This window comes from Malaclemys terrapin, chromosome 3 (assembly GCF_027887155.1).
Source record: "Malaclemys terrapin pileata isolate rMalTer1 chromosome 3, rMalTer1.hap1, whole genome shotgun sequence".
Taxonomy (NCBI): Eukaryota; Metazoa; Chordata; order Testudines; family Emydidae; genus Malaclemys; species Malaclemys terrapin.
The window spans coordinates 48,246,732-48,271,308 of NC_071507.1; the positions used below are offsets into that span (position 1 = coordinate 48,246,732).

The 24,577-nt window shown below is 42.9% G+C and overlaps 1 protein-coding gene across 1 annotated transcript in view; it reads left to right on the forward strand.

Moving 5' to 3' along the window:
• TGFB2 (transforming growth factor beta 2) overlaps positions 1–24,577 on the forward strand; it is a 73,218-nt gene that overhangs the window by 36,014 nt on the left and 12,627 nt on the right. The window contains exon 2 of the mRNA XM_054024008.1: positions 10,113–10,276. Coding sequence (XP_053879983.1) covers positions 10,113–10,276 — 164 coding nt within the window. The remainder of the gene's footprint in view (positions 1–10,112; positions 10,277–24,577) is intronic.

Genomic DNA, 24,577 nt, shown 5'->3' on the forward strand with positions numbered 1-24,577 from the left:
CAAAAGGTCCTCACAGTCTGTATGATAATTTACTCTAACATATATTTAAACATGTAAGTCTAACTGCACAGTATCTAGTCTTCGTTCTCCTGTCTCTACCACTAGATTTCCATAGTCATTTCCTTTTCAATCTAAGCAGATGTTAGATGCACACATACAACTCCCTTTCCAATCAATGGGTTTTGTGCGTGGAAAGACTTTGTGATGGTGTGTATGTATTTTAAGGTTTTACTCTCACTTTCCTCCTAGCCCTGAGTCGCAATCGGATCCCCCATTCTGTTTTGCAAATGGGTGACCCTGCAATACTTCGTTTAGGCTAAATTCAACAAGGTCTCTCTGTCTCCAAAAATAAGTGTGTTGTAATTTGTTCTGTGGCCTGTTTCTCTTTATGGGAGCCTCTTAGATCCCACATAATGTCATTGGCATGTGTTGTGCAATGCAGGAAGAATGGGTTAGTAAGAGCACACTGACATACAGGTAATTGTTTTACAGCAGGCCTTCTTTTGAAAGGGAATAGTAGCTGTTGAAAAAAACCAGCTTTTGTTATCCACTGACATTAAATATGGTCACCCTTCTCTATAAAAGCCTTTTCCTCTCACCTCACCCACCAGCCATCCAGACTCTTTCACTATCGCTTTCTATTTTGGTAAAATTCTCCTGCAGCGGGTGGGCAGTGTGTGTGGGCTGGAATGAAGCAGGCATGCGTAGTATCTCTTTCTCCAAACTATTTAGCTCTTGCTGTCTCTACTTTGACAGCACTTAGCGTTTGGTCTTGTTTTTTTTCATAGTTCATTCATCTGCAGGAAAGGAAGAAGGAATGGGTGCCCATGATGCTGTACAGCATCCAGTGACATATTAATGTTGGGTTTGTTAATAGCAAATAATAGGCAATATCAAGAAAAAGAGAGAGGTAAAGAGAGGATACACATGTTTTTTCATAACATTTTTGCCTTTTCATTTAGGCCATGCCCAGTGTGTTACTTTATAGCCCACTGTGTGGCTTTTTGATCACACAATCACGCAGACACTTGTGTTCAACAATTGTTTGCGTGTTTTTGTAGTTGGTCTGCTTATCACACGTTTGACACCATTATCCTAGGCAACTAGCAGGGACTGGGAGAAAGTTTTTTGCTTTATGCCTTTTGGAGAAGGGAGCCAGGGGTTGGCGAAGATTTAGGTCAGATTTTCAGTAGGTCTCACCACCCACAATTGGAGCCAGGTATTCAGGAGCACTCGGTTCCCATTTCAGCACCAGAGTACATGCCAGATTTTCAAAAGAGCATAGCATCTGCTGAGTGCTTTTGAAAATCAGGCCACAAGTGTCACAGTAGCAACTACTGGTTGCTATGGTCTTTGGAAAATCTGACCCTTATTTAGGAATCTCTGTGGGAGCTGAGCAACTTTGAAAACCTATCCCGAAGTATGGGTGCTGAGCATCCAGAAAATCTGGTCTTTCTTGTCTTGGCTTAAAGCACCGGAAGAGGTGTCTGTCAAAAATACGTTAGCACTAGTTTCCCAGTTTGCAAGTGGACCCTGGGTCTCTTTGCACCAGGGTGGGTTCCAAGCCTGAATTAACTCAGTTTCCTTGCAGCTACAGTCTATCAGAAAGCAGTGGCTGTATGTGCCTGATAAAGGGATGATAATGATAATGTCGACTATGGCCTTTGGCCATCACCAGACACATCTTTTCAGATAAACCAGCAGTGCACCCACATGTCCCTGTAACTTTGTTAAGTTTCACCATCCTCCCCCACGTTTTGAGGGAGTGAAGTAGCTGTTATCCTTTCTCCTGGCCTCCTCAGCTTCAGGGACTGGATGTGTTTTGGCAGCGTGGCTAGCTGTTATTGCCATGTAGCACAGAAGATGGACATGCATTCACTCTTGCTGTCTTGCACAGCAGCCCTTCTCCACCCGGTGGCACAGAGTCAATGAGAGAGGGAGAAGGAAGAGCCAGAACTGACTCGGTTCAGTAGGGTAACCGGTTTGTAGCCTGTATTGGTGGTATGGGGTGGCATTGCACAGAATAGCAGCAGTAAGCTGTTGAGTCATGCTCTGCTAGCTCAGATTTGGGTAAAGAACTTGCAGGGCCTGCAGAGCAGCAGGTGAGAGGGCTGCATAGGTGGAGTGGGTGTATAGCCATTTACTGCCTTGTTTGTTTGTTTTCCAGATGGAATTATGTTTTAAGCTGAGACTGCAAAGATTAGTAGCTTCATGGGAATGGGAGTTGAAGGGAGACCAAGAGAACATGCACAGTCAGAGGCAACACGTGGCGGGGCAGGGACACAGAGTCATGTGACCCCCCCTAGATTTCTGCCAGGCCTGCTGCAGGGTCACCGCTGGGCAACTGTCCCAGTATTTGTTTGGGTCTCGCACCGGGACCTGTGGGTGATTTAACCAGGGCCATAGGGTGGCTGATGCACAGGAGCCCCCTCCGGGAGGGGGGGGTACCTTGGAAACCATGGCTGGAAGGAAACCACCCAGCCTCCAGGGGCTCGGGGCATGGCCAGGGCTGCCCCACTCCCGCACTTGGATTTCCTGTTGACTCAGTCACGTGGTGCTGCTGGGCCCCAGCCCTGCGCGGCAGCTGGCGGAGCCAACCCAGGCAAGTGACCGCGGAGGCCAGGCGAGCTGCGCTGCAAGCTGCACCCTGCGGGGAGAGGCAGGAGCAACAGCTGGGTGCTGCAGGGAAGGGCTGCTGCTTTCCGGGAGGGGAGACTGAGGGCAAGGGGGAGGCCTGCCCGGGTGTGTGACCTGAGCTGTTTGGGGAAGTGGGGGAAGGAGGGCAGTCGAACCTTTAAATTGTGCCCTCCTACTATCAACAGTTATGCGTCATCTCTGTTAGAAGATTACATCTTTTTCTAACTGTGGCCAACTTTCCAAGCAGATAAACATATTAATTTTCTTATTGTATTGTAGATTTTTACAGAGGAACAGCAGTTCAACAGTGGAACATTAAGCACAAAGTTGGATAATTATCATCTTGTAAATCCATGACCCCCTAGAACTGTATGGCTGTAGTTGGCTGTGCACTGCGTGGCTACATGGAGCTTCACAGACACAGCGTCACCTCCTCCTGTTGTAATACTTGTACCATTTCAGCATAGATCATAATCTATTAGTTATCAGCAGAACAGGGCCTGTGATGTACATTGAGTCCTGATAGGCAGTTCATGAAAATATAAAGAGAAAATTACACAGATAGATTCCCTTCTGGGTATGCATTGACCATAATGACTCTTAAAAGTTCATGAGCTAATATGGAAAGAAGTTAATTAAATAAAGAGACCTCATCAGTATTGATTTGTGGAAATATAACTGATTGGAGGAAAAGTCAGCATTTTGGGTAACTAGAGTAGGAGTCCTGTCTAGGGCTAAGGTTTTGGGTTTGGGTTTTTTCATAGCAAGGATTTGGACTTGACAATCCATGTTCTTAATGGTGGCATATTGGCCCTTTACCATTCTGCTGGGTTGACTGTTCTAGCAGCCAGTATCAGTGGTACAGCAACTGATTTGATTTCAGTTGTCATCAATCCTCAGTTTTCCCACGGCTTCAGAAGAGTAGTCAGCAATTGGGTCCCAAACCTATTCTCTTTCTTACTGCCTTTATGTTAAGGAAATATCTCTTCCTTTCTTTCTCTCTCTCTCTCTGTATATCCAGATATATTATGTCCATTGTCATGATATGTAGATACCAAACACACAAATTCAAAGAAGTACCAGGGATATGAGATTGTGAACCTTGTACTCCACTTCTCTTCCCTCCCCTCTGCCCACTGTGATTAGGATTTATTACTACGGATTATTCTGTGGAATAGATCAAGTTACCTACCATTTTGCTTTGGCCCTCCAGAACAGATTTTTAAAGATATCTAGGCATTGCTGCACTCCGTGTTGCAACTTCTGACTTTGTTAGGAGCCTTATCTCATTTTCAAAAGGGATTTAGGCACTTAGGAACCAAAATCCCACTGAAAAATCAATGGAATTTGGGCTCCTGGGTGCCTAAATCCCTTTTGAAAATGAGACTCAGATTCCTAAATAAGTGATGGATTGCAGCGTGGAGTGCAGCAATACTTAATGCCTTTACAAATCTGAGCCTCCTTCAATAACAGAAGCTACAAACAGATGTTTCTTGCATTATGCTCTGAAAGAGGCAAGACACAAATGTATCCTGATCTGTGGTGGAAGGGAATATCATTGCCGGGAGCCCTCAGCTGAAAACTCCCTGCTGTACACTCCCAAGAATGTCACCCTTCGCTCCATCAGCCACAGTGTCCCTGTTGGATGGTAGTGTTAGCAGGGGACTGTGGATAGAGAAGTGGTTGCTCAAGGAGTCAGGTAACTTTGACAACTTTGACAACATTGACAACTTTGAAGATTAAAAACTGGGATGTTAAAGCGGATCCAGACAGGAAGCCAGTGCAGAGCTGACTTTCTGACTTTGTGGCATCACTGCAGGAAGTTGAATAGATATCTGCATCAAGCTCCACACTGCAGCCACAGTATGATCCATCTAGGTCCAAGGCATTGGAATAGCAGATGGATGTCTTCAGAAGCCTTTATCACAGAGGGAAAAGCTTACTGTGGGGGTGTACATCTGAGCTGTCCATTTGGGCCTCTGAATACTTGAATGATGGACCCCTGAAAACATGAATGAAGCCCATAGGCATGATTTGGCTCATCTGTATATAGGCATCTGATTGCATTCTGGAGACTGCTTCCCACAGAATTCTGCAGTCACGTTGGAGTCACAAGGGGTGAGCAGAATAATTAGCCGTGAGCTTTTGGAATCCAGATGTGTTAGACAACTGTCTCATTCCTTGGAGAGGTTTTCACTGGAAGAGGGTGCCTGACAGCAAGGATAGGATCCTGCTGGAAAGATATTCAGTGATAGCTTACAAGTTGCCTTTCCCTCCACCTCCTAGTACATACAGCTTCAGTTGTCACATGCCATTGTTGTTAAAGGAGGGCTGCTCTGGACAAGAATCCATATGTAGGGCCAGGAATGAAATCTAAACAGGAGGTGGGAAGAAACAATGTCATGTTATGCAAAAGTGACTGCTGCCTATTTAAAAAAAAAAAAAAAAAAGTAGGCTATTGCTATCAGTGAGTTGCAATCTAAACAGCCGAAATGGTTCTAATAGTCAGAGGGCTAGGGACCTCTGCCAGAGCATAGAAAGCATAACAACTGCATTTAATAACAATCAAGCTACTCTTATAAATATTTGCATATGCTTCTTCAAAGCCTAGTACATGGCCATTCATATAATTCAGTTAGGACGAATAAAAAGGAGAGACAGAGAGGGGGAAAAAAGGGACCCCATGTTTTGTAACTGTCATAATGAAGAACGGGCAGAACACCAGAAAGAAGAGGAGAAGGAGGGGAAAATAAAAAGCAAAGAAAACCCTCCAAAGTTTAATAAACACAAAAGGGAATAAAAATAAATCTTTCAAGCATTTATTACCAGCCCTTGATGGAAGGATTAGATTGAAGCTCTCAGCCTTTCCAGTGTGGGTGGATGTGTGAAGTCAGTCCTTATGGTTTCTACCAATGAGAAAAGAAAAGTTGTTTACATTTCCTAACAACAGGAAACATATTGAATTAGTTCCACTCATTCGTGATGCTCTTTCAAAGAATGTTTAAGGCTTCTGCTCTCTAACAATGAAACTGTGCTTGGAAACTAAATGGGACGGACTCATCCCTGGTGTAAATGCATTGAAATTCTTGGGCCAGAGTCAAAGGGGAGTTGAAGGGAGTCCAACTGTGCCTAATTTGATACAATTTGTATGCTAGGGAGGGGTCAGAAGAAGATACAAATTACAGCATCTTAGAGTCACTTGGGGCCAAATCCAACTTTTTTTAAAGTCAGTGGGAGTCTTTCTACTGTCTTAAAGATGGCTACAATACACAGACTTAATGTTGATACAATAGGATGGATAGATTTCTGAAGCCCCAATTTTGCAGTTATTTGTGAAGATTTTGTAAGTTAAGTAACCCGTCCTCAGTTATTTTCAAATCTTTGATATCCCCACACCTTTCGTGTAATGGAGATTGAATTCTATTTTATTTGGCAACGAAAAAATGGTAAAATAAATAGATAAAAATATTGATTTTGTTTGATCAGAAAAAATATATTGGAGAGGTGCGTCAAGAAAATTATTGGCAGATCCTTCAAAAATGCATTCATGGATTAATAATAGGCTGTATCTAAAACAAAAAACAGAAAAGGGACAAGGAAGTATAATTTCTATAAACAACATTGAGCAACCTAGAGGAGACCCTTGCTAGATCTTATTCAGTAGAAATAGAGGAATAAATATGTGGACATACAGTAGAACTTAATTTAATTCTGACACAGAGGGATGAATGGGATCTTATGTACCTCAAATAAAAGCATATGAACAGGATGTGTGTGTTTGTGCATGCGTGTGCATTTGCCTGTGTGTACGGGAGGAGTAGCCCTTTCCTAACCTGGTTTATCCACAGGGAATAAAATCGTAGGCTGATACCTTAAATAATTGACAAGGAAGGACAATTTACAATTAATCCTAAAGACATCAATCATATATTTATGCATTATTAGCCAAAATTATATTCCTCCCATGATGTGAAATCTGAGGGTTCTATTGAAAAATTTCTTTTCCTAGTAGGACAAGATTTGAACCAGGCACAGGTAGTAATCTTGGAGTTCCCTATAACAGAAAAAGAAATCAAGAAGGTTATTTCTGCTCTAAATGGGGATATACCCCCTGGTTCAGACACCTTTCTGATCGAATTTCTCAAAAGTATTGAGACTAAATTTTGTTTGGTATGTAAAGGGAAGAAGGCAATTCCCTAGTACTTTGAGAGAGGCCCACAACCATTGTATTACTCAAGATAAGGACTTTCTGTTACCAAGGCTTTATAGACCAAATTCTGAATTTAAGATTATAGCAAACATTTTAGCCAGCTGGGTGGCAAGGATGTTGCCCAGCATAGTGATCAGTTGGGGGTTGTTTTAGGATGTGGTATATTTGCTAATTTGAGAAGATTTTTTAATTGATGGGACCAGTAAGAAAGACTGATAAGTCAACGTGCTAACTGCACTAGGTGTGAGGAAGGCATTTGACCATGTTGAGTGGAACTTTATTTTGGAAATCCTCTTTTATGTGGGCTTTGGTACGTATTCTGAGAATTGGTTATCTACTATGTATAGTGAAGCCAAACTATGGTCTAGATCAGTTCTTTATCATCTGAAATTTTCCTCTTATTAAGAATTACTTTTCAAGATTATCCATTTTCCAGGTTTTAATGAGATTTTGGGCCATATGTCTAGAGGAGATGCCCTTGTAAAGGGCATAAGGACAGTAGAAATATATGATTTCATTTTTTGCTGATGGGGCCCTTCTCTTTACTGCATTGGTACTTGCCTTGTATTTGTTCTTTACTGTATTCAAATCCAGACAGAATGTATAAAACAGATGCAATGAACAGTGACAGGTGTACTAAATGTAAAAGTGAGGCTGGTGCCTTTTTGAAAATTATCTAGAACTGCTGGGTTGTTCAAAAGTTCAGATAGCAGTGGAAAAATATCTTAAATACATTGTAGACATGCAACATGTTCTTTGTCTGTGGGTTTCCATTATTAATGATCTGTCCCAATCATCCTCTAGTAGTTTAGAAATAGACTCAAACTTATTGGAGTTGTCTTTTCTATAGCTAGGAATTGTATAATGCCTCACAGAAGAAAGAACTCTATTCCATCAGTAGGAGAATGTATTAATGCCCTAGAGTCAGTATATTACAGGAAAAGGGATTGAGCAAGAGTCTCCTCCAGGATGTTTAAGAAAGCTCAAGAGTCACACTTGGGTTTTTAACAATATAGGCCCAATCCTATAATGTGCTGAGTGCCAACTGCTTCCACAGCATGACAAGTATTGAGATGTGTGAAGAGTGGGGAGAATGTTGTGTTTTAAAGACGGTGGCCCAAATTTTCTGCTGGCATAACCCTGATGAAGCCCGCAGAGTTACATGGACAGAGGATTTGGCCCACTTTGTCAATTTGTAATGCTCCCCCCCCAATTATGTGTTTTTCATCTTTGTTGCTCTTCTATACAGTTTTCAATTTAAAAAAATGTAAAAGAAAAGTCAGACTTCCCCTTAGCTTTAGTGGGAATTGTATCAGGCCCCTAGCTTCACTTAGACTCATCTCTGAATTTGGCTCACTGTACCCACTCTGCAACTGGAGGACCTTTTGCCAAACAGCAGTGTGAAGAATGTCACACATGCAGAGCGTTTTCAGCAACACTATTACTTTTGCACCAAAAAATTAAAAATTCTGCACCAAAAAAATAAAAATTCTGCACACAATATTTTAAAATTCTGCAAATTTTATTAATCAAATATATATGGAGGCTCCAGCATGGCATTGGGGAGCACAGGCCACTAGCTGCACAGAGGTGGGAGATCACACCTCTGTGCAGCTCCCCCCTGAGACATGGACTTAGCAGTGAGGCTACACCCAACCCTGACATAGCGCAAGGACTGGGCCTGCCCCAGAAACACCCCAGGGCTCTGCCCCTCCAGGCCAGGTGTGGGCAGGCAGGCTTAGCAAGTCAGGATCCAAGTGTGGAGGGGCTTAGTATGGGGGATCCAGGTGTGGGTTGAGAGGGTTCTGTGTGGGGCAATCTGGGTGCGGGCAGCTCAGTAGGGGATCCGAATGCGGGGGATCTAGATGCACAGGGTTTTGTTGGGGGGTTTCTAGGTCCAGGGGAGTCCTGGTGAAGGTAGTTTGGGATCAGCAGGGGGAGGGGTGTGGGTGTACGGGGGACTGAACTCAGCAGGGGGGTCTGGGTGTGTGGGCAGCTCCCTATACAGGGATCCCTCCCCCTGCACCTGAGGAGCAATCGGTGCAGGAAGCACAGGAGGGGAGGAGGAGTTTGCAGAGCTTCCTGCAGCTGGGGGAGAAATCTGGGGGTGGGTCTGACTTGGCTCCAGATGCTGTGCAAGGGAAGAGGAAGTCCCGTCCTCCCCAGCCCAGCCGGGACTAGCAGCTGAGCCTGGTGCAGGATAGAAGCCACTAGCCGGGTCTTCCCCAGTCCCGTCCTTTGCCCCACAGTGATTTACCTCTCTGGCGGCTGCCCTGGGCACCCGAAACATACTGCTGGGGAGGGTAGCTCACTGCTCTTGTGGCTTCCCTGTCATTTTTCTGCAGGGAAGCAAAGAAATCTGCTGGGGACATAAATTCTGTGCATGTGCAGTATTCCCCCAGGAGTAGCATTATGCATGGTTTGCTGCTTGTGCTCATGGACAAAATTAGGTAGAACAGCTTACGATGATCACTGAACCCATTAAGTTACATGGAATTGGGTGTAAGTGCTTGCCATGTTAACATCAGATAAGGTTTAGGAGAGGAAGCCTTTTGGAATTTAAACTGATGATTTTTGTAATGCTGTCTTTTAAGATTTTGATTCAGCTTTTCTAAATATTAAAATTGTGCCTGTGCTTTTGCCTGATCATCTTCAGTGCACAGCAAGAGTTCATTTTAATATATATCTGATCAGTTATCATTGATAGTTGGTCACTGGATATGTAGTTCTCTTTTTGTACAAGCTGGTCTATTCCCTTTCCCTTCTAATTATTTTTTGCAGTTTAATACAATCAAAATATTTAAAACAGAAAACACATTGTACAGGGCTGAATATTTTTACTGTAGGCTTTGAAAAAATGAAACCTATATGGGGCAAAGTGCTTGCCATTAAATTCTGTTTTCTTGGAAAATACAATTAAGCCTATGCAAGTCTGAAGTCATTCGCCAGATATCAACTGTCATGAACATGCTCCAATTTATAAGCATCCAGGATTTTCCACTGTTACTTTCAAAGAACAGGGTTAAATGCATGCCCTGAAATAGAGTTTGAAATGGTTTGTTAATCTCTATTAATCTGCTATTCCTCTAGTCAAACACATGTGTTTATTTTTCTGGTTAAATTGTTAATGATATTAAATTGGCCGTTGGAAACTGAATCGTGCTGCACACATTTCCCTTACTGTTTCTTGAGGCTATCGTATGTTGCGGTCTTTGAAAGAACAATGTATTTTATCATTTTAAAAGATTACACTAACTTCTTGCAGATGCCATCCCACCAAACTATTACAGCCTTTACTACAGAATCGTAAGATTTGACGTCTCAGCGATGGAGAAAAATGCTTCCAACTTGGTGAAGGCAGAGTTTAGAGTTTTTCGTATGCAGAATTCAAGGGCACGGGTATCTGAACAACGAATAGAACTGTATCAGGTAAAGCTCTGACTATTACTGCGGATTATTGTACTAAGTCCTTATGATAACGTTCCCTGTGTCTGATTCTCTGCTGTCTTACTTTGGTTTACCCTCAAATGACCCCATTGATTTCAGTGGAGTGACTCCCAGATTACACTTATGTAAGCGAGGAGAGAATCAGGCTTCATGTGCTCAAAATCTTAAATTGAAAAACTAATTTCAAGTGTCTTCACAGTTCAAGCTAGTAAATTAATAATAATAATAATACTTTGCACTTCTACATCTCCTTTCATTGCAAAATCTCAACGTGCTCTACAAATATTAATTCATTAATTAGGTCTTACAGCACCTTTCTGAAGTAAAAAAATATTATTATCCCCAATTAAACAGATGGAACAAAATGAGGCAGAAAGAGGTTAAGACCCAATTTTCAAAAGCACCCTCTAATTTTGGGTGGCCAGCAACTTCAGTTGAAGTCAGTGGGAGCTGTAATGTGCTCAGCACCGTTGAAAATTAGACCTCAGATGTCTAAATTTGGGCATGCAACATTGGAGGGTGCTTATGAAACTTGACCCTACATGATCTGCCCCCAAATAACACACTGAGTCAGTGGCAAGAGCAAGGAACAGAATCCAGGATCCTAACTCTCCATCTCTTGATCTAATCACTAGTTTACATATGAGAAATGGGACTGTTGTTCTCAGGCCTAATCCCCAGCTGGACTGTATCAGAGCTGTTTACTCTTCTTTACCAAAAATTATCATTATAGCATTTCAAAGTAAGATTACAATTTGAGGCTTTATTTGTGGTACTGTTTCTGTATGATAGCCACATAGATCAAAGGGAAAGGAGGAAGCAGAAACAGAGAGACGAAGAGTTATATGCTCTTGCCTCTCTTCCATAGGTCCGTCCTGGTGAGACTTCTTTATATTTTAATAAAATGTATTTTTGTTGGTTACTCTGAAAGTTCACTAGGCATTTCAGCTAATAACATATGGCGACTTATGAGCTCAGCTTCCGGGAGTTCTCACCAAAGAAGTATGTTGGTTATCATATGGGTATTACAGGAACCACATGTGATACTTGTGTAGCATTGCCTCTCTGCTAGGCATTCTGCCCTGGATCACACCTGTTAAACCCCAGTAAAGTCCACAGGGGAGACTCTGGGCAGTATCATTGACTTCAGTGAGACTATTTGTGGAGTAAAGTACAGCTCAGTGGAATAAGGGTATTACCATTTGCTTTAAGAGTTTGTGCTGCTTTCTTGAAACTGGAGCTCTGCTGCTATCATCCCTGAGAAGCTGCCATGAGAAGTATGCACTGCAGTCATCATTTAGGCCAGGGATATGTGGAATTCTGTTTCAGGTGCCCAGCTTGCAAAACAAAGGATCTCAGAATCCTCTTAGAAATCAGCAGCAGGAGTGCTAGAGTTCAGATCTGCAGCTGGTTGTGGACTGGAACCTGGCTTTATTTGATACCCACGATGGAGTGGGAGATAAGTTCAAATATATATGATATGATTTGGAAGTTTCTGTAACATTCATTAAAAGAAATAATTAAAGTGAGTCTTTGATGAAGGTGACTGAAACCCTCTATTTATAAACAAGATAGGCAGATCATAGGGGAGTGACATTGCAAGCTCACTATGCTAGCACACTGATGTGTGTCTCCCTACCTGAGGGTAGTTCAGTCTGTGTACTGACTTCGTCTCCCTACTGAGAGACTTCCTCTAAGGGCCCAGCTCCTCAATGGTATTTAGGCACCTGGCTCCCATCAACAGGAGTTATGGTCACAGTGCTTCTGTGGTAGCTAATCAGCATCTGAAAGGTGTGTATTTGGGGCAGCCTGAGTTAAACCCATTGAATTTCTTCATTTGGGCAGTGAGGGACATGAGGGTTAAAAAAAAAAAGTGCCTTTTCTTAACTGAGTACCTGACTGGTAATGAGGGCCAGCTGGAGCTCATTATTGAGGGTATGCGCTTGAGCAAGCTTGTGCCCTAGGTAAAGTATAGACACCTGGGAAAAGGCAGGTACCTTGACCTTATATATACAGTTATTGGTGAGAGCTGCCTACTTTTTTGTGTTGGGCAGGGGGTAATGAGGGAAGGTTTTATATCAGTAATGAATCTAGACTAGAGTGAAATCAAATCAGACTTCCCCAAAGAAACAGAAGGCTAAAGCCAGCTAGCTGGGTGTATTCTTGTATAAGAATAATGGGTTGTGCTTATTATTTTGCTCTTACTTACTTATTAAAGACACCAAGCCTGGGACTATAATACAGTCTTAGGTCCCCAGTGTGATAAACTGAATTTGTTTGCAACATTTCCTCTGCAGCACACTTATTGGAGTGATGGGTTTGTGTGGCCACCTGTTCACTGGGTACTGAAGTGAGACACTCTGATTCATTTCTTAAAGGCTCCTGAAACTCTGGGACATTCTTATGGCTAGTGGTTTTTATTTTCCTTTTCACTGAGGCCTCGTTATCAATCTTAAATCCTTATATACAGCTCTCAATAAAAGGGTTGACTTCAATCATTCAGCTAGCTCTGTAATGGTGAATCTGTGCTATAAAGTACCTTCACTAGTGGTTCTGCCTACATGAGCACCACCATCTCTAAGTACTGCTAAATTCTCTTTCTGACCACCCCAAGACCTGCAGGCCGAATAGGAGGCAGCAAAAGAAGAGGGACTTGGTAGGGTCTTCAGAAGACCAGTTCTTTGAAGTGCCTCAGTTGGCTCAAAGATGAATTGTTGTCCAACATGAAGAGTTGGAGCTGGGGAGGAAGGGAAAATCAAGGAAGGTGGGTGGGAGAGAGGGGATTAAAAAAGACCAGATGTCTTGGGAATGGAGGAGAGCTTGAATAGAAGCATGGGGCTAGGATGAGATTGAAACTAGAGCTAGAAGCTTCAGAAGTGGAGAGGAGAACCTGCATATAGGAGGTAAAGCAAGGAGTGTTGAGGCAGGTTCTTAAGTCCACTGGGTTGGTAGAGGCAGGAAGGAGAGAGGAATAATAAAAGAAAGTTACTATCTGCAGAGACGTTCACAGCCAGCTCCCGTCACTGCTTCTAGTACACAATCCCATGCACGGACAGCGAGTCTCACACAAGAGCAGCAGGGCTGCTAGTAGGGTTGGCCTGTACATTCCATATTCCCCTTCCATGCATAAATACAACCCTAACTTCCTGCTTCTCTGTGGGAGATGTGGAGGGACTGCTTGTGCTAGGCTTGCTAGTACTAGTGAGCCTGGAAGGGACAATGTGGTTTTGCAGCCCACATGGGGAATATATAATTTGATTATTAGCTTCCGACTCCCTCTGAGTTCAGGGGTGGGTATTTGCATTATGTGTCAGAGTTGCATTTCATTAATGAGATCCTATTCATTAGTTTTAAAAGGACTTCCACATCCACCAGTTTCAAGGAATGAGTGTGCATGTGAGTCCTCTACCTACCTCTTTGGAGCTGAATTCAGGGGGTTGGGAGGGGCAGGAGCCACTTCAAGGGAAAGGAGGTGTTCCCCAATATGGTATGTGCAAGGATGATATAAGGGGTGAGCGCTCCATGGAAACAAAGAGACCTGGTTAACTTTTGCCCTGTAGCAGATTTCACCTCATAGTCAGAGAGGCTATGATTTGAGTGTGTGCACCCGGGGCTGGGACCAGTTGGTGTTCTTCCTAACCTGGTTAGATAGAAGTGAATGGAGCATGCATGGAAGGACTGGGTCCTAGTATTTGGAGTTAGTGTCATAGTCTTATCTTGGGAACAATTGCAGTCAACAATATAAAGGTGGGAAAGAGAAAAACTAGGAAATTAGCCTGTGACAGCTATCACAATGATAAACATTCCTTGCATTCTCCTTCTAGTTCTCCACGTACCTGGGTCCCTCACCTTACAGAACCATCCCTTCAAGCTGAAAAAGATAGAAGGCAGCATCTTTGCTTCTCTAAGATCTTCTATTGACAGTACTCACCCATTCCTTTGAGGCCTCATCAGAAAATGGGTGCACTGCTTTTTGCTAAGGCCCAATAAAGGCACTTACTTCAAGACTCTATTAAGACAATCAAAGGCCTAGATGCACCAGAACACAAATCACCCAGGTCTCCAGCCCCCCATTTGGTGCGATGGTGCCAATGTCTTCTTTCCCAGAGAGGTGGGGTAGTGGCATGCAGCCCCATTCTTACTCCAGGAGCAGTAACAAGGGCCTTCCTCCCCTTAGGGGTGGCAGAAGGGTCCCCTCTCCCCACTCCCAGAGAGGCAGGGTTGGCAGCAAGGAGGCCTCCTTATATCTACCCCAGTAGTCACAGTGTAGCTGTTTGAGAGGTTGGCCCAGGCCTTCTACACTCTTCTCCTCCTGTCACCAGAGCCAACGAGATGTGGGGGAAGCTGGTACAAATTACTGGGGCCTGGCAGTCCAGAAGGGGGCCCAGGGCCCAGCTTCCCCCTCCCTCGTCGGCCCCGTTTAGCTGGTCCGCCCTTGCTGGGGGGTGTGAAAAAATTCCAGGCCTGGCTTCTCCCCCCACCTCGTTGGCCCTATTTAGCTGGTCCGCCCTTGCTGGGGGGCCCGAAAATTTTTTTTCACCGGGGCCCGAACCCGCTCTCGCCGGCCCTGCCTGTCACATAATAGATCTCAGAGTTAACACCCCATTGAGATGCACAAGGAATTTACACTTCTCAGAGCTATTGTTTCTGTTTCCCTGTGGACTCAGGCAGACATGACTGCATTGATTACATCAGGGACATATATTCAAGATTTTCTTTACCGCCACGATGGCTAAAAACTTAAAATGAAAGCTTATTTCTGAGGTAATGACATGACTCCACAAGCTGGTCTCAGACATGCACTTATAGTACCTATGCCTTAATCTGGCTCTATTCTGTCATAGAATATCAGGGTTGGAAGGGACCTCAGGAGGTCATCTAGTCCAACCCCCTGCTCAAAGCAGGGCCAATCCCCAGACAGATTTTTGCCCCAGATCCCTAAACGGCCTCCTCAAGGATTGAACTCACAACCCTGGGTTTAGCAGGCCAATGCTCAAACCACTTAGCTATCTGTCAATGATATTCCCTCTTCTGCACATTGTAGGGCTACTGTAGGTACCAGCTGATTTGTTCTCGTTCTGGCTCTTCCACTGACTTGCTGTGTGACCATGAGCAAGTCACTTGGTGTCCTTTGTACCAGATTCTGGTGTCTTTTACATCAGTGTAAATTTGGTGTACTTCCACTGAAATCAATGCCTGAGTAGCATAACTCAGATCTGCACAAGACCCCGTGTGCCTTTGTTTCTCCATCTGTCAAAGAGGTATAATAACACTTACTTACCGCACGGTGGCATTCTCAGGATCAGTGAAAAGCCTTATGCAGATATGAAGTGCTGTATAGGTGCTAACTATTTCATCCTTATCATCAAAGGAAGGCTCTCAGGCGCAAGAACCAAATTTCTTCTGTATTACACAGATGCTACTGTCTTTCCAAGACTGTAACAGGTGGACAGAGATTTAAACTTGTCAAAAGAGCTATAATTTCTGTCCCTTATCCTCCCTGAATCCTCCCTTTAATCAGTTCACGGTGGCTGCTGAACATCAGCACTCTGGAGAGTGGGAAGCTGGAAAGAAATAAAACAGCACAGCGACAAACACCAGAGAATGATCTTTCCTGCTCCCCCACTAGCTATCGGCTCAAGAGCATTCACGTGATGCACTTTTGAATGTACATGAAGACTTTAGAGACTATTAGGAGGCTAACGTACTTTTGGAGGAGGAATAAGATTAAATAAACAAGTCCTAGCATCCTCCAGTGGCCCTTGCTATGTTTTTAAAGATTTATGCCAAATGCCGGCTTTATTAGAAGTTGATCAGATAAAGCTCGGATGTTATGGGAATATCTTTGTTCATCAGTGCTTTGAAGACTTCAGCACATCTTTCTTTTATTAAGGTGCTTCTGTATTTATGAATAAAGCCTCTGCACTCTTCTGAAAAGGGCCGACTTTTATGAATAAGCATTCCAAAAATAAATAGGCACCTTAGCAAAGCTGGAGAAGTGAAAAGCGCAGCAGGGCAGACTCCTATCCACTCTAGTTCTGAGAGTATTGTTTTTAAGGTAGCTTTATTAGGTACAGACTGTCAAACAATAACATGTTAAAATGACTTCCCGTGGAACCGGCGCCATGTTTTGGTAACACATCATAAAGCATCGTGAAGCATGCAGTTGAAACGCTGGTCTTACTGTGGCTGCTATCTGAGGCTGCTATATATATGGGTACCTGATAGGCTGGTAGAAGAGAGGAATGCACCACATGAAACATTAGAGGAAGAAATAGTCAAGCTGAAATAAGCAGGCAGCACCAGGGTAGAGCCCAAGGGGGACATCAGATTACAATGAAGAATTTGAAGAAACTGGGAGCAGAATTTTAGCCTTTGTGTCTCAGGGCCCAATCCTAGACTTCAGTGGCATTGGATAAGCCCCTAAGAGCTGAACAGTAGAGTACACTTCAGACAAAGTTACCTCAAAAATTTTAAGGGCCCCCTTTTGAGGTGTAGAATGACGATGCCATGGAATATATCACCCCATTATAAGTCAGATTTAAATGTAAGCCACAGCCAGTGTTCCAAATACCACACTTACAATTCAGACAGCCTTTTGTCTTGTTTTCAGTTAGGGAGTACAGTTAGAACGAGATACTAAAAGCTTGGGCCAAGTTACACTCGTGTAAATTTGAAGTAATTACATTGACTTCAGTGGAGCAACCCCAGATTAACCTTACTGTAATTGAGAACAGAACGGGGAGGCCTCATTTCTCTTTTGAACGAGAATTCCAATTGATTCAATGGGCTTGCTAAATAATGCTTTTTTCATGCTATGGGAAATACTGGTCAGAGAAACTGGATTTGGGAATCTGAACCAGGACAATCTATCTGTATTATAAACCTCACCTGAGATATTTGACTTCACTTGGCTGGTTTTGTGATGGACTACATATAAAGCAGCTTATTTTGATAGTTATCACAATTTATATGATATTTTCCAGAAATTATACTCCTGCAATCTGAAATTTAGCCTTCACTATGGCAAATACACTGTATGCTGTGAAACTATAAACTTTGTAGGATATGTGGGCATAACAGTTTTCTTCCTTGCAAAAGGAAAACATTAATTGGTGAGGTGTGGCGGGTCAGTATGAAGTGTATGTCTGGGTATGTGGGGTATATTTCTGCCTAACCGTTTTCTATTTGTACTATAATTCCCTTTTGTCCAACTACTACTTGTCCTGCGAAGTCTAGCACACACCAGACCTTATATAGAGTATCTCTGGCATATCAGTTGATAATGCATATCAGTTGATTAGAAAGAGTCTCATTTTTTAAAAACTTTATATATAACTATATATTGTGCTTTTGGAAACTCACCTCACCTACTGAAGTGCAGCTATCTCCTGGCTGGAATGCAGCAACTGTTGGAAACAGGGTCTGGGAACCAATCCATATCCTATTAGAAATTCACACAGGTGAATATATATTCACAGCTATACATCACTGCACATAGAAATATAGACCATTGACTGACAGATTATTTACAGTTAGTGGCAAGTATACCTTATTACAGCAAAAGAGTGTCAGAGCAACTAAATGCAGAGGTGCAGTATAGTATTTGGGTACATCTTAGGGCCTAGTAGTTGATACCCTGTAGGATAGAGGGTTGGGCTGGGTTCCTACCCCCAAACAAGCAGGAGTTGGGAGTGTTATGGAGGGAAAAGCTTTAGCCTCCATTTTGAGCAGAATTTCAGGAGTGATAAAGAACCTTGAGCTGTTGAAAGTCATCCTTTTGGCTGATGAAAGAAGAGAGATGACAAGTTAGAAAGAGAGTTTAATAAATCCTGGGTCAGAAGAAAGACCACCATGGTATTACAGTGCCTTTTGGGCACTGACAAGAGCATGGGGGTTCCTTGGCAAAAGGAGCTGATACTTCGCTCTGATTATTATTCATACAGGACTCCTTTGCCACTCTAAAGAGAAAGGGCTTCTGCCACACAGCTCCGTCTTGGGAGCTAGAATAATTTGTAAAAAGGGACCCAGGCATGAGCAAAAATAAGGGAAGAGTGAAGCAGAGCACAGGGACCCCTTCTCTGCTAAAAGAAGAGAGAACGGTACCCCCTTCTTTCACTGTTGTGCAGGAACACAGATCCCCTTCTCCCATGAAATAAGAACTCCCTTGGCAGGGAAATCTGAAGAAGTTGCAGTGGAAAGAGCAGGTGCCTGGTAGGAAGAGTTTGGTGGAGTTCTAGTCTTCCTACCTGTAGATGGAGCAGCATCAGTGCTTGATAGAGAAGAAGAGATGACCCCATGAATATAAGACTCCTCCCTCCCCTTCATAAAATAAAAAGGATTGAAGAGGAGATGGTCCGTTAATGAGCTTCCCCTCCCATCTTGGAATAGAAGATCCCAGGGCAACAACATGGCTCTGTTGCCCCTTAGGTTCCACATTACTGCTAGCACTCCATTGTGTATGCACAGGGAAGCAGTAATCAGTAAAGGGGGCAGATAAGTGAGTAGAAAAGATTTGAGTGTGGAGGACAGTGGAGAAAAAAGGTTGAAAGAAAATTGGCATGGGACAGAGTAAAGATTTGGATTGGAGGGAAGTTAATCATAAGGGAAAACTGGAGTTTAAGGAAAACAAGGCAAACTGAGAGATGGAAAGGAACAAAGAGGAATGACTTATGGAGCCGGACAGGATCTTGGGAGATGTAGTAAGTCAAAACATTTTAAAATGGATAGTAAGTATGGTGCTAAAGTATTGCAATAAAATGCACATGAATGTGAGCTGTAGATGTCAGGGGACATGACTGTAGGAGGAGCAGGAGAGACCTAATTTTAGATGGGAGATGAGCTCATGATCGCACAGGACTCTGAGGGTAGGGATAGGAGAGTGGAAAACCCATTCTCTCTTTGGCTCCTAGTTGTTGGTACTTTAATAAAACATAACTTGCCTCTGGCAAGTTACTGTTAAATGGCTAGATAAATGTACAGGATTTTTTTTGTTTTGATTCATTTTGATCTTGCTTCTGAGCTATCTTAAAATCTTCTAAACTGCAGGAAATTGCATTGAGTATTTCAAAACCCTCTGGGAGAAGGATTCCCGGTCATCCTTTCTGGTTTGTTGCTTACACAAGGCAGAGTCTTCCCTCCTGGTGAAGTGTAAAACATGCATTTGTAGAAAAGAGGCTGAGGAAAACCAGGGATGTCTCCCCAGCGCCACACATTGTACCCACCCAGGCATAACCTTCATTTGGCTGGCTAGGCCCTTCCTTGGAGGATAGGGATGCCTTCTGCATGGCTCGTCCCATCACCACAAGATGATGCAGTGCTGTATCATCACATTTAGAGACCTGTCTACGATGACCACCTGAACTGCTGGTCAACTTCCTTTTTGATCTGCTTTAACCACTCCCCCATCCCTCCTCCATACCTTCAAAGCAACTAGCAGGCCAATGCTGCTAGGTCAGTGGTTCCCAAACTTGTTCCGCCGCTTGTGTAGGGAAAGCCCCTGGTGGGCCAGGCCGGTTTGTTTACCTGCCGCGTCCGCAGGTCCGTCCAATCACGGCTCCCAGTGGCCGTGGTTCACTGCTCCAGGCCAATGGGAGCTGCTGGAAGCGGCGGCCAGTACGTCCCTCAGCCCACTCTGCTTCCAGCAGCTCCCATTGGCCTGGAGCAGTGAACCGTGGCCACTGGAAGCCGCGATCGGCCGAACCTGCGGATGCAGCAGGTAAACAAATCGGCCCAGCCCGCCAGGGGCTTTCCCTGTACAAGCGGCGGAACAAGTTTGGGAACCACTGTGCTAGGCAGTTATTGTGCTCAGCGCAGCTGCATTGCACCTAGATATAAAGTGGATTTGGGTCTGTGTGCAATATGTTCTCTTTATTTGGAAGCTTGCATGAAGAACGTGTCTGGCAAGTTTCAAGCAAATGTATCACAGCGCTATAGATTTTCAAAACATTTTGGCAAGTACTTTGTACTTTTGTATTTTGGCAAGAACTCTGCACCTCGTGTGTTAGTTTCTAAGGACCAGATTCTGCCCTCAGTTAGAGCCTATCCAAAGCCCACTAAGTCAGTGGAAAGATCCTCATTGACTTCAAGTGAGGTTTTGGATCAGGGTCATAGACCCTCGTAGGGTCTAATATTGCCTAGGGTTGTATGGATCAGAGCAGACTCTGATTCTGAATGATTTGCAAAACCTGTTCCAGAAAAATCTTGAAAATTGATGCAGCAAATCTTATAGCAAATAAATGGTTGATCTCTTGTGCCAATGGTGAGAACCACTAAACAAGCAAATACTTTTAGATCAGTTTTATCAGATAGTTGGTATCTTGTGAAATGTGCTGCAAAAGCTTTTCACAGCTAATTTACCACATGAACTTTCACACAGAATCATTGAAGAAGAGCAATTAAGAGATGAAAGTGGTTTACAACAAACATATAGGTTTGTTTCTTGCTAGAGTGCAAGATTTTGATCCCAGTTCCTGAATTCGGCAGTAGAGTGAGGAGAAATTGAGGACGAATGTGAAAGTTGATTTCTCACCCTTACTCCTTAGAAAGGGTGGGGTGAAGTCAGAGGACTGTCTGAGAATATCAGTGAAATCTGGGATCTGACAGGGAATGAGTCTCTTACTCACTAGAGCAAGTGGCACACACTTCAGAAGAACCAAAAGCTGCATATGTCAGAACTTGGAAACCTTTTCACGTATATTGTACAGGATGAGATAGCATCTGGTGACTCTTGGCATCTTACCTGAGGTCACAGTGTGAACTGTAAAAGCTGTTATCCTGAGTGACCATTTACAGCCATGGTGTTGTGCATAGTGATCTCATCTCTCGTGCTCTTCCCTTGACCAATATCAGTACATAATTGGTCATTGTTTAGGGCAGTTCAGTACAAGGGATAAAAAGTTGAAAGAAGGTTATTTGCATTATTGCTAAGGGACCATGAAGTAAAGGGCACTGACTGATGAGTAAGGGAAGAATTAGTGAGTCTGCCGAGATGCTGTAATAGAAAACAGTCTGAGAGGAGAGGACAGAAGGAAGGAAGTTATAAGTGAGCCAACAGTATCTGGAAGGAGGACATCAGGAGAGGGGAAAACAGATTATTGACAGGTTTTTACAAGAGAATACCCTCATTGCTATTTCAAAAAAAAGAGCTAAGACCCACCTTAATTGATTATAATTGCAACCCTATTTAAGGTGGTAACGTAACAGACAAGATAGTTATTTTAAGGTTGCCATTTGATTTTTGTGTTTTGAAAATTATTCAGCAATTTTTTTAAAGGAAGGGTAAATTGCCTTATAGTGACACTAATACTCAGCCTCAGATATCAAATACCCCCATTATTGTTAAAGCTTGGCCTTTGATGGCTGAGCAGAGTTTTCTAGGCTTTATTGATGTAAAAAAGTGCAGTATCAGCCTGCATTTGTATATAGTCATTGCTGAACTGCAGTTGGGATTTTGTTTGTTTTTTAAGGAGGTGATGGATTTATTAGCCAAAATTACCTAGTAATAAATTACAAGGTTCCTGGAACACGTGTTTATAGTTTTTCTGTTCTTTCATTTTTTTAATGTAGTGGCTGAATACCAGCAGCTGTTGGCCAACCCACCGTACCTGGATTACACTATAGTCCTGATCCTGGAAGCCCTTATGCCTCTGGATAACTGTGCAGTTGAATAGTCCAACTGAATTTAATAGGACTATCTATGTATGAACAGTTATTCAGGTGAGTGAGTGTTTGCAGGATCAGGGTCTAATTTGCAGCTTAACTATATTTACTCTAAGAAAGTTGGTTTTGGAGTTCTAGTTATTTGAAGAGAGTTTCTAATTATTTGAAGAGACATTCTGTCTGTCTCTCTGTGGGATTCTTACCTTTTTCTGGGTGTGGGGAAGGGAATATGCTGTTTTAGATGGTTATTGTTTTAGAAGTCATTCATTCATCCCCTATTTTCGCCGCTTGTTATGTGAAAAGGCCAATGAAAAGGTTAAAACAGAGCATTTCTGTATTTGCACGTTCAGATCCTCAGCTGGTGGAAATCAGCATAACGCCATTGAAGTGAAACAGAGCCGCACTGCCTTACACCACCTTAAGATCTGGTCTAGCTTGGAAAAAAAAGCTGAGTTTCTACTAGTTTCAGAAACTCTCCATTATTGTTTATTATCATATAAATAGCAGTGTAAGTGTACCCAGTGCTTTACAAAACACAGAATAACAATCCTTGTCTTCAGTTTTTACATTGGCAGCTGATACGTTTTGCCTAGTTATTTACTGAAAAATGCAGTACTTTCTTGGGAGTGAGTACTCATACACAAACTAAGTAGGTTTATCTTCCAAGATTTTAATGATTTCAGCTAATTGTCTTGTTCTCCTAGATTTTTTTTTTTAAAAAGTCTTTTTAAAAGCTAATTCACTGTAGTGTCTATTAAAAATAAAGCGGAACGAGTGGCAACAGCAATTGAGAATACAGCCTATACTAGAAATGCATTTGTAGTTTCCTCTAACTTCTATCTGTGATGGAATCTGAACCTCCTTCACCATCGAATATAGTGACCCTACGCTTCGTAATTCCAGAGTCTCAGAAAAGTCTACTGTCTTCACAGTAGATGGGGAGATGCAAACATATATTCCTCCTTGCTGAGCAGTGAATGCACCCCTTTGAGCTTCAGGGTTACTTCATAACTGTTCAAACTTTATAGTGAGTCCCTTTAAAGAATTAGTAAAGAGCAGCATGTTTGGTGGGAACGAGAACAGAATGGGGAATGGCAGAGAGAGGTGGTTTTTTTTGGTCCTTATGCTACCACCAGGAGAAAATTTCAGCATAAGATATAATACTTTGGGGTCTTGTAGGCAATAAGCAGCAAAAATGTGAATGCCCCATTTGTTTACAGTGCCTTGGGTGTATTCTGCAAAGATGTGCTAATGTAATCTGCAAAGGACTAGACTGTGGAACCCTTACTTGCATCCATGAGGATTTATTCCTGTGAGTAGCCCCTTTGCAATCCCTGCGACTAGTCCTGCGAGTGCTCATCAGCATGAGTTAGGGTTCATTAAACATGTGCAGGTAGATGAGGTCTTATGCATGTTTCTGTCTACGCTGCTTCATCAGCCTCTCCAAATGAACTACAGTATATGTGTGTTTCTTTCACAGGGTTCTGATAGTACATGATCATACCCGATGTAAAGCATAGGCAACGGGGCAAGAAACCACCTGTGAGTTTTGTTAAGGTGCCTTCAATTCATGAGTTTGTAAAAAGAAACTTGGTCCAGAATATTTTTTTTTTTTTAGCAGTGCTATCGAAAACGAGCCCTTGAAGGCATGGCCCAAGTTTGGGAAACTCTGGTCTAGAATAATCCCATCCCTTAAGGATAAATACATTAAAGATTATAAGGCGCTCAGATACAACAGTAATGGGGATCTTGAAGAGATTAACAAAGACATTTCTCCCAGCCATTGCCTTTACAGAGGGGTACCGTACACAAAAGGAGAGCAGGGAAAAAACAAGAAATTGCTCTCAGACGTCAAAGCAATACTACCAAATAAAAGTGATACTGTGTGTAATTGTCCAGAACTTTACTGGATACAGTCCTCTTACCTGGGTAATCTTTCCATCATGTGACCACTTGCACTTGCATACCATGCTATTGTGCAGTAACCCTTTTTAAAATCACGATTGTGCGAGCCCACATGAAAGCTAGACCAAAAAAGCACTTTATACACACACACAAGATCATTCACACACATCTTTATACGCTGCAGGTATTTCACAGAACTTTCACTCTCCTTTTGCATAGCTTGGGTCTGATTTTCAAAGGTGACCTTCACTCATACACCGATAAAGCTGTGTATGCACAGACCTGTGCATGGATCCTTTTGAGCATTATCACCTACCCATGTGATCAAATGTATCACTGGTACATGTGGCTGATGGGGTTTTGTACATGTAAATTCTCTCTCCTAAGCCTGCACATGATTGAATCTGTCACCTTCACATGCAGGTGATAATGCACAAAAAAAGGTTGGGATCCAAATGAAAATCAGACTCTTTGTAGCTGTTCAAAGGGAGGGATTAGAGGAGATGCCAGAGGGACATCTGAAGTGATTGCTTTGTGAAGTGGGGATTTTACCTCAATGCCCCTCTCTGCACCCCTGGAGTCATTTATGTCTTTTCTTTCTCACTCCACTTATTTTTTTCTATTCTCCACTAGTATGTGGAACTACATGGTGCTTTGCAGATAATTTAAACAAGCAGGGTCCCTGCCCCAAAGACTCATCGTCTAACTCATGCAAAT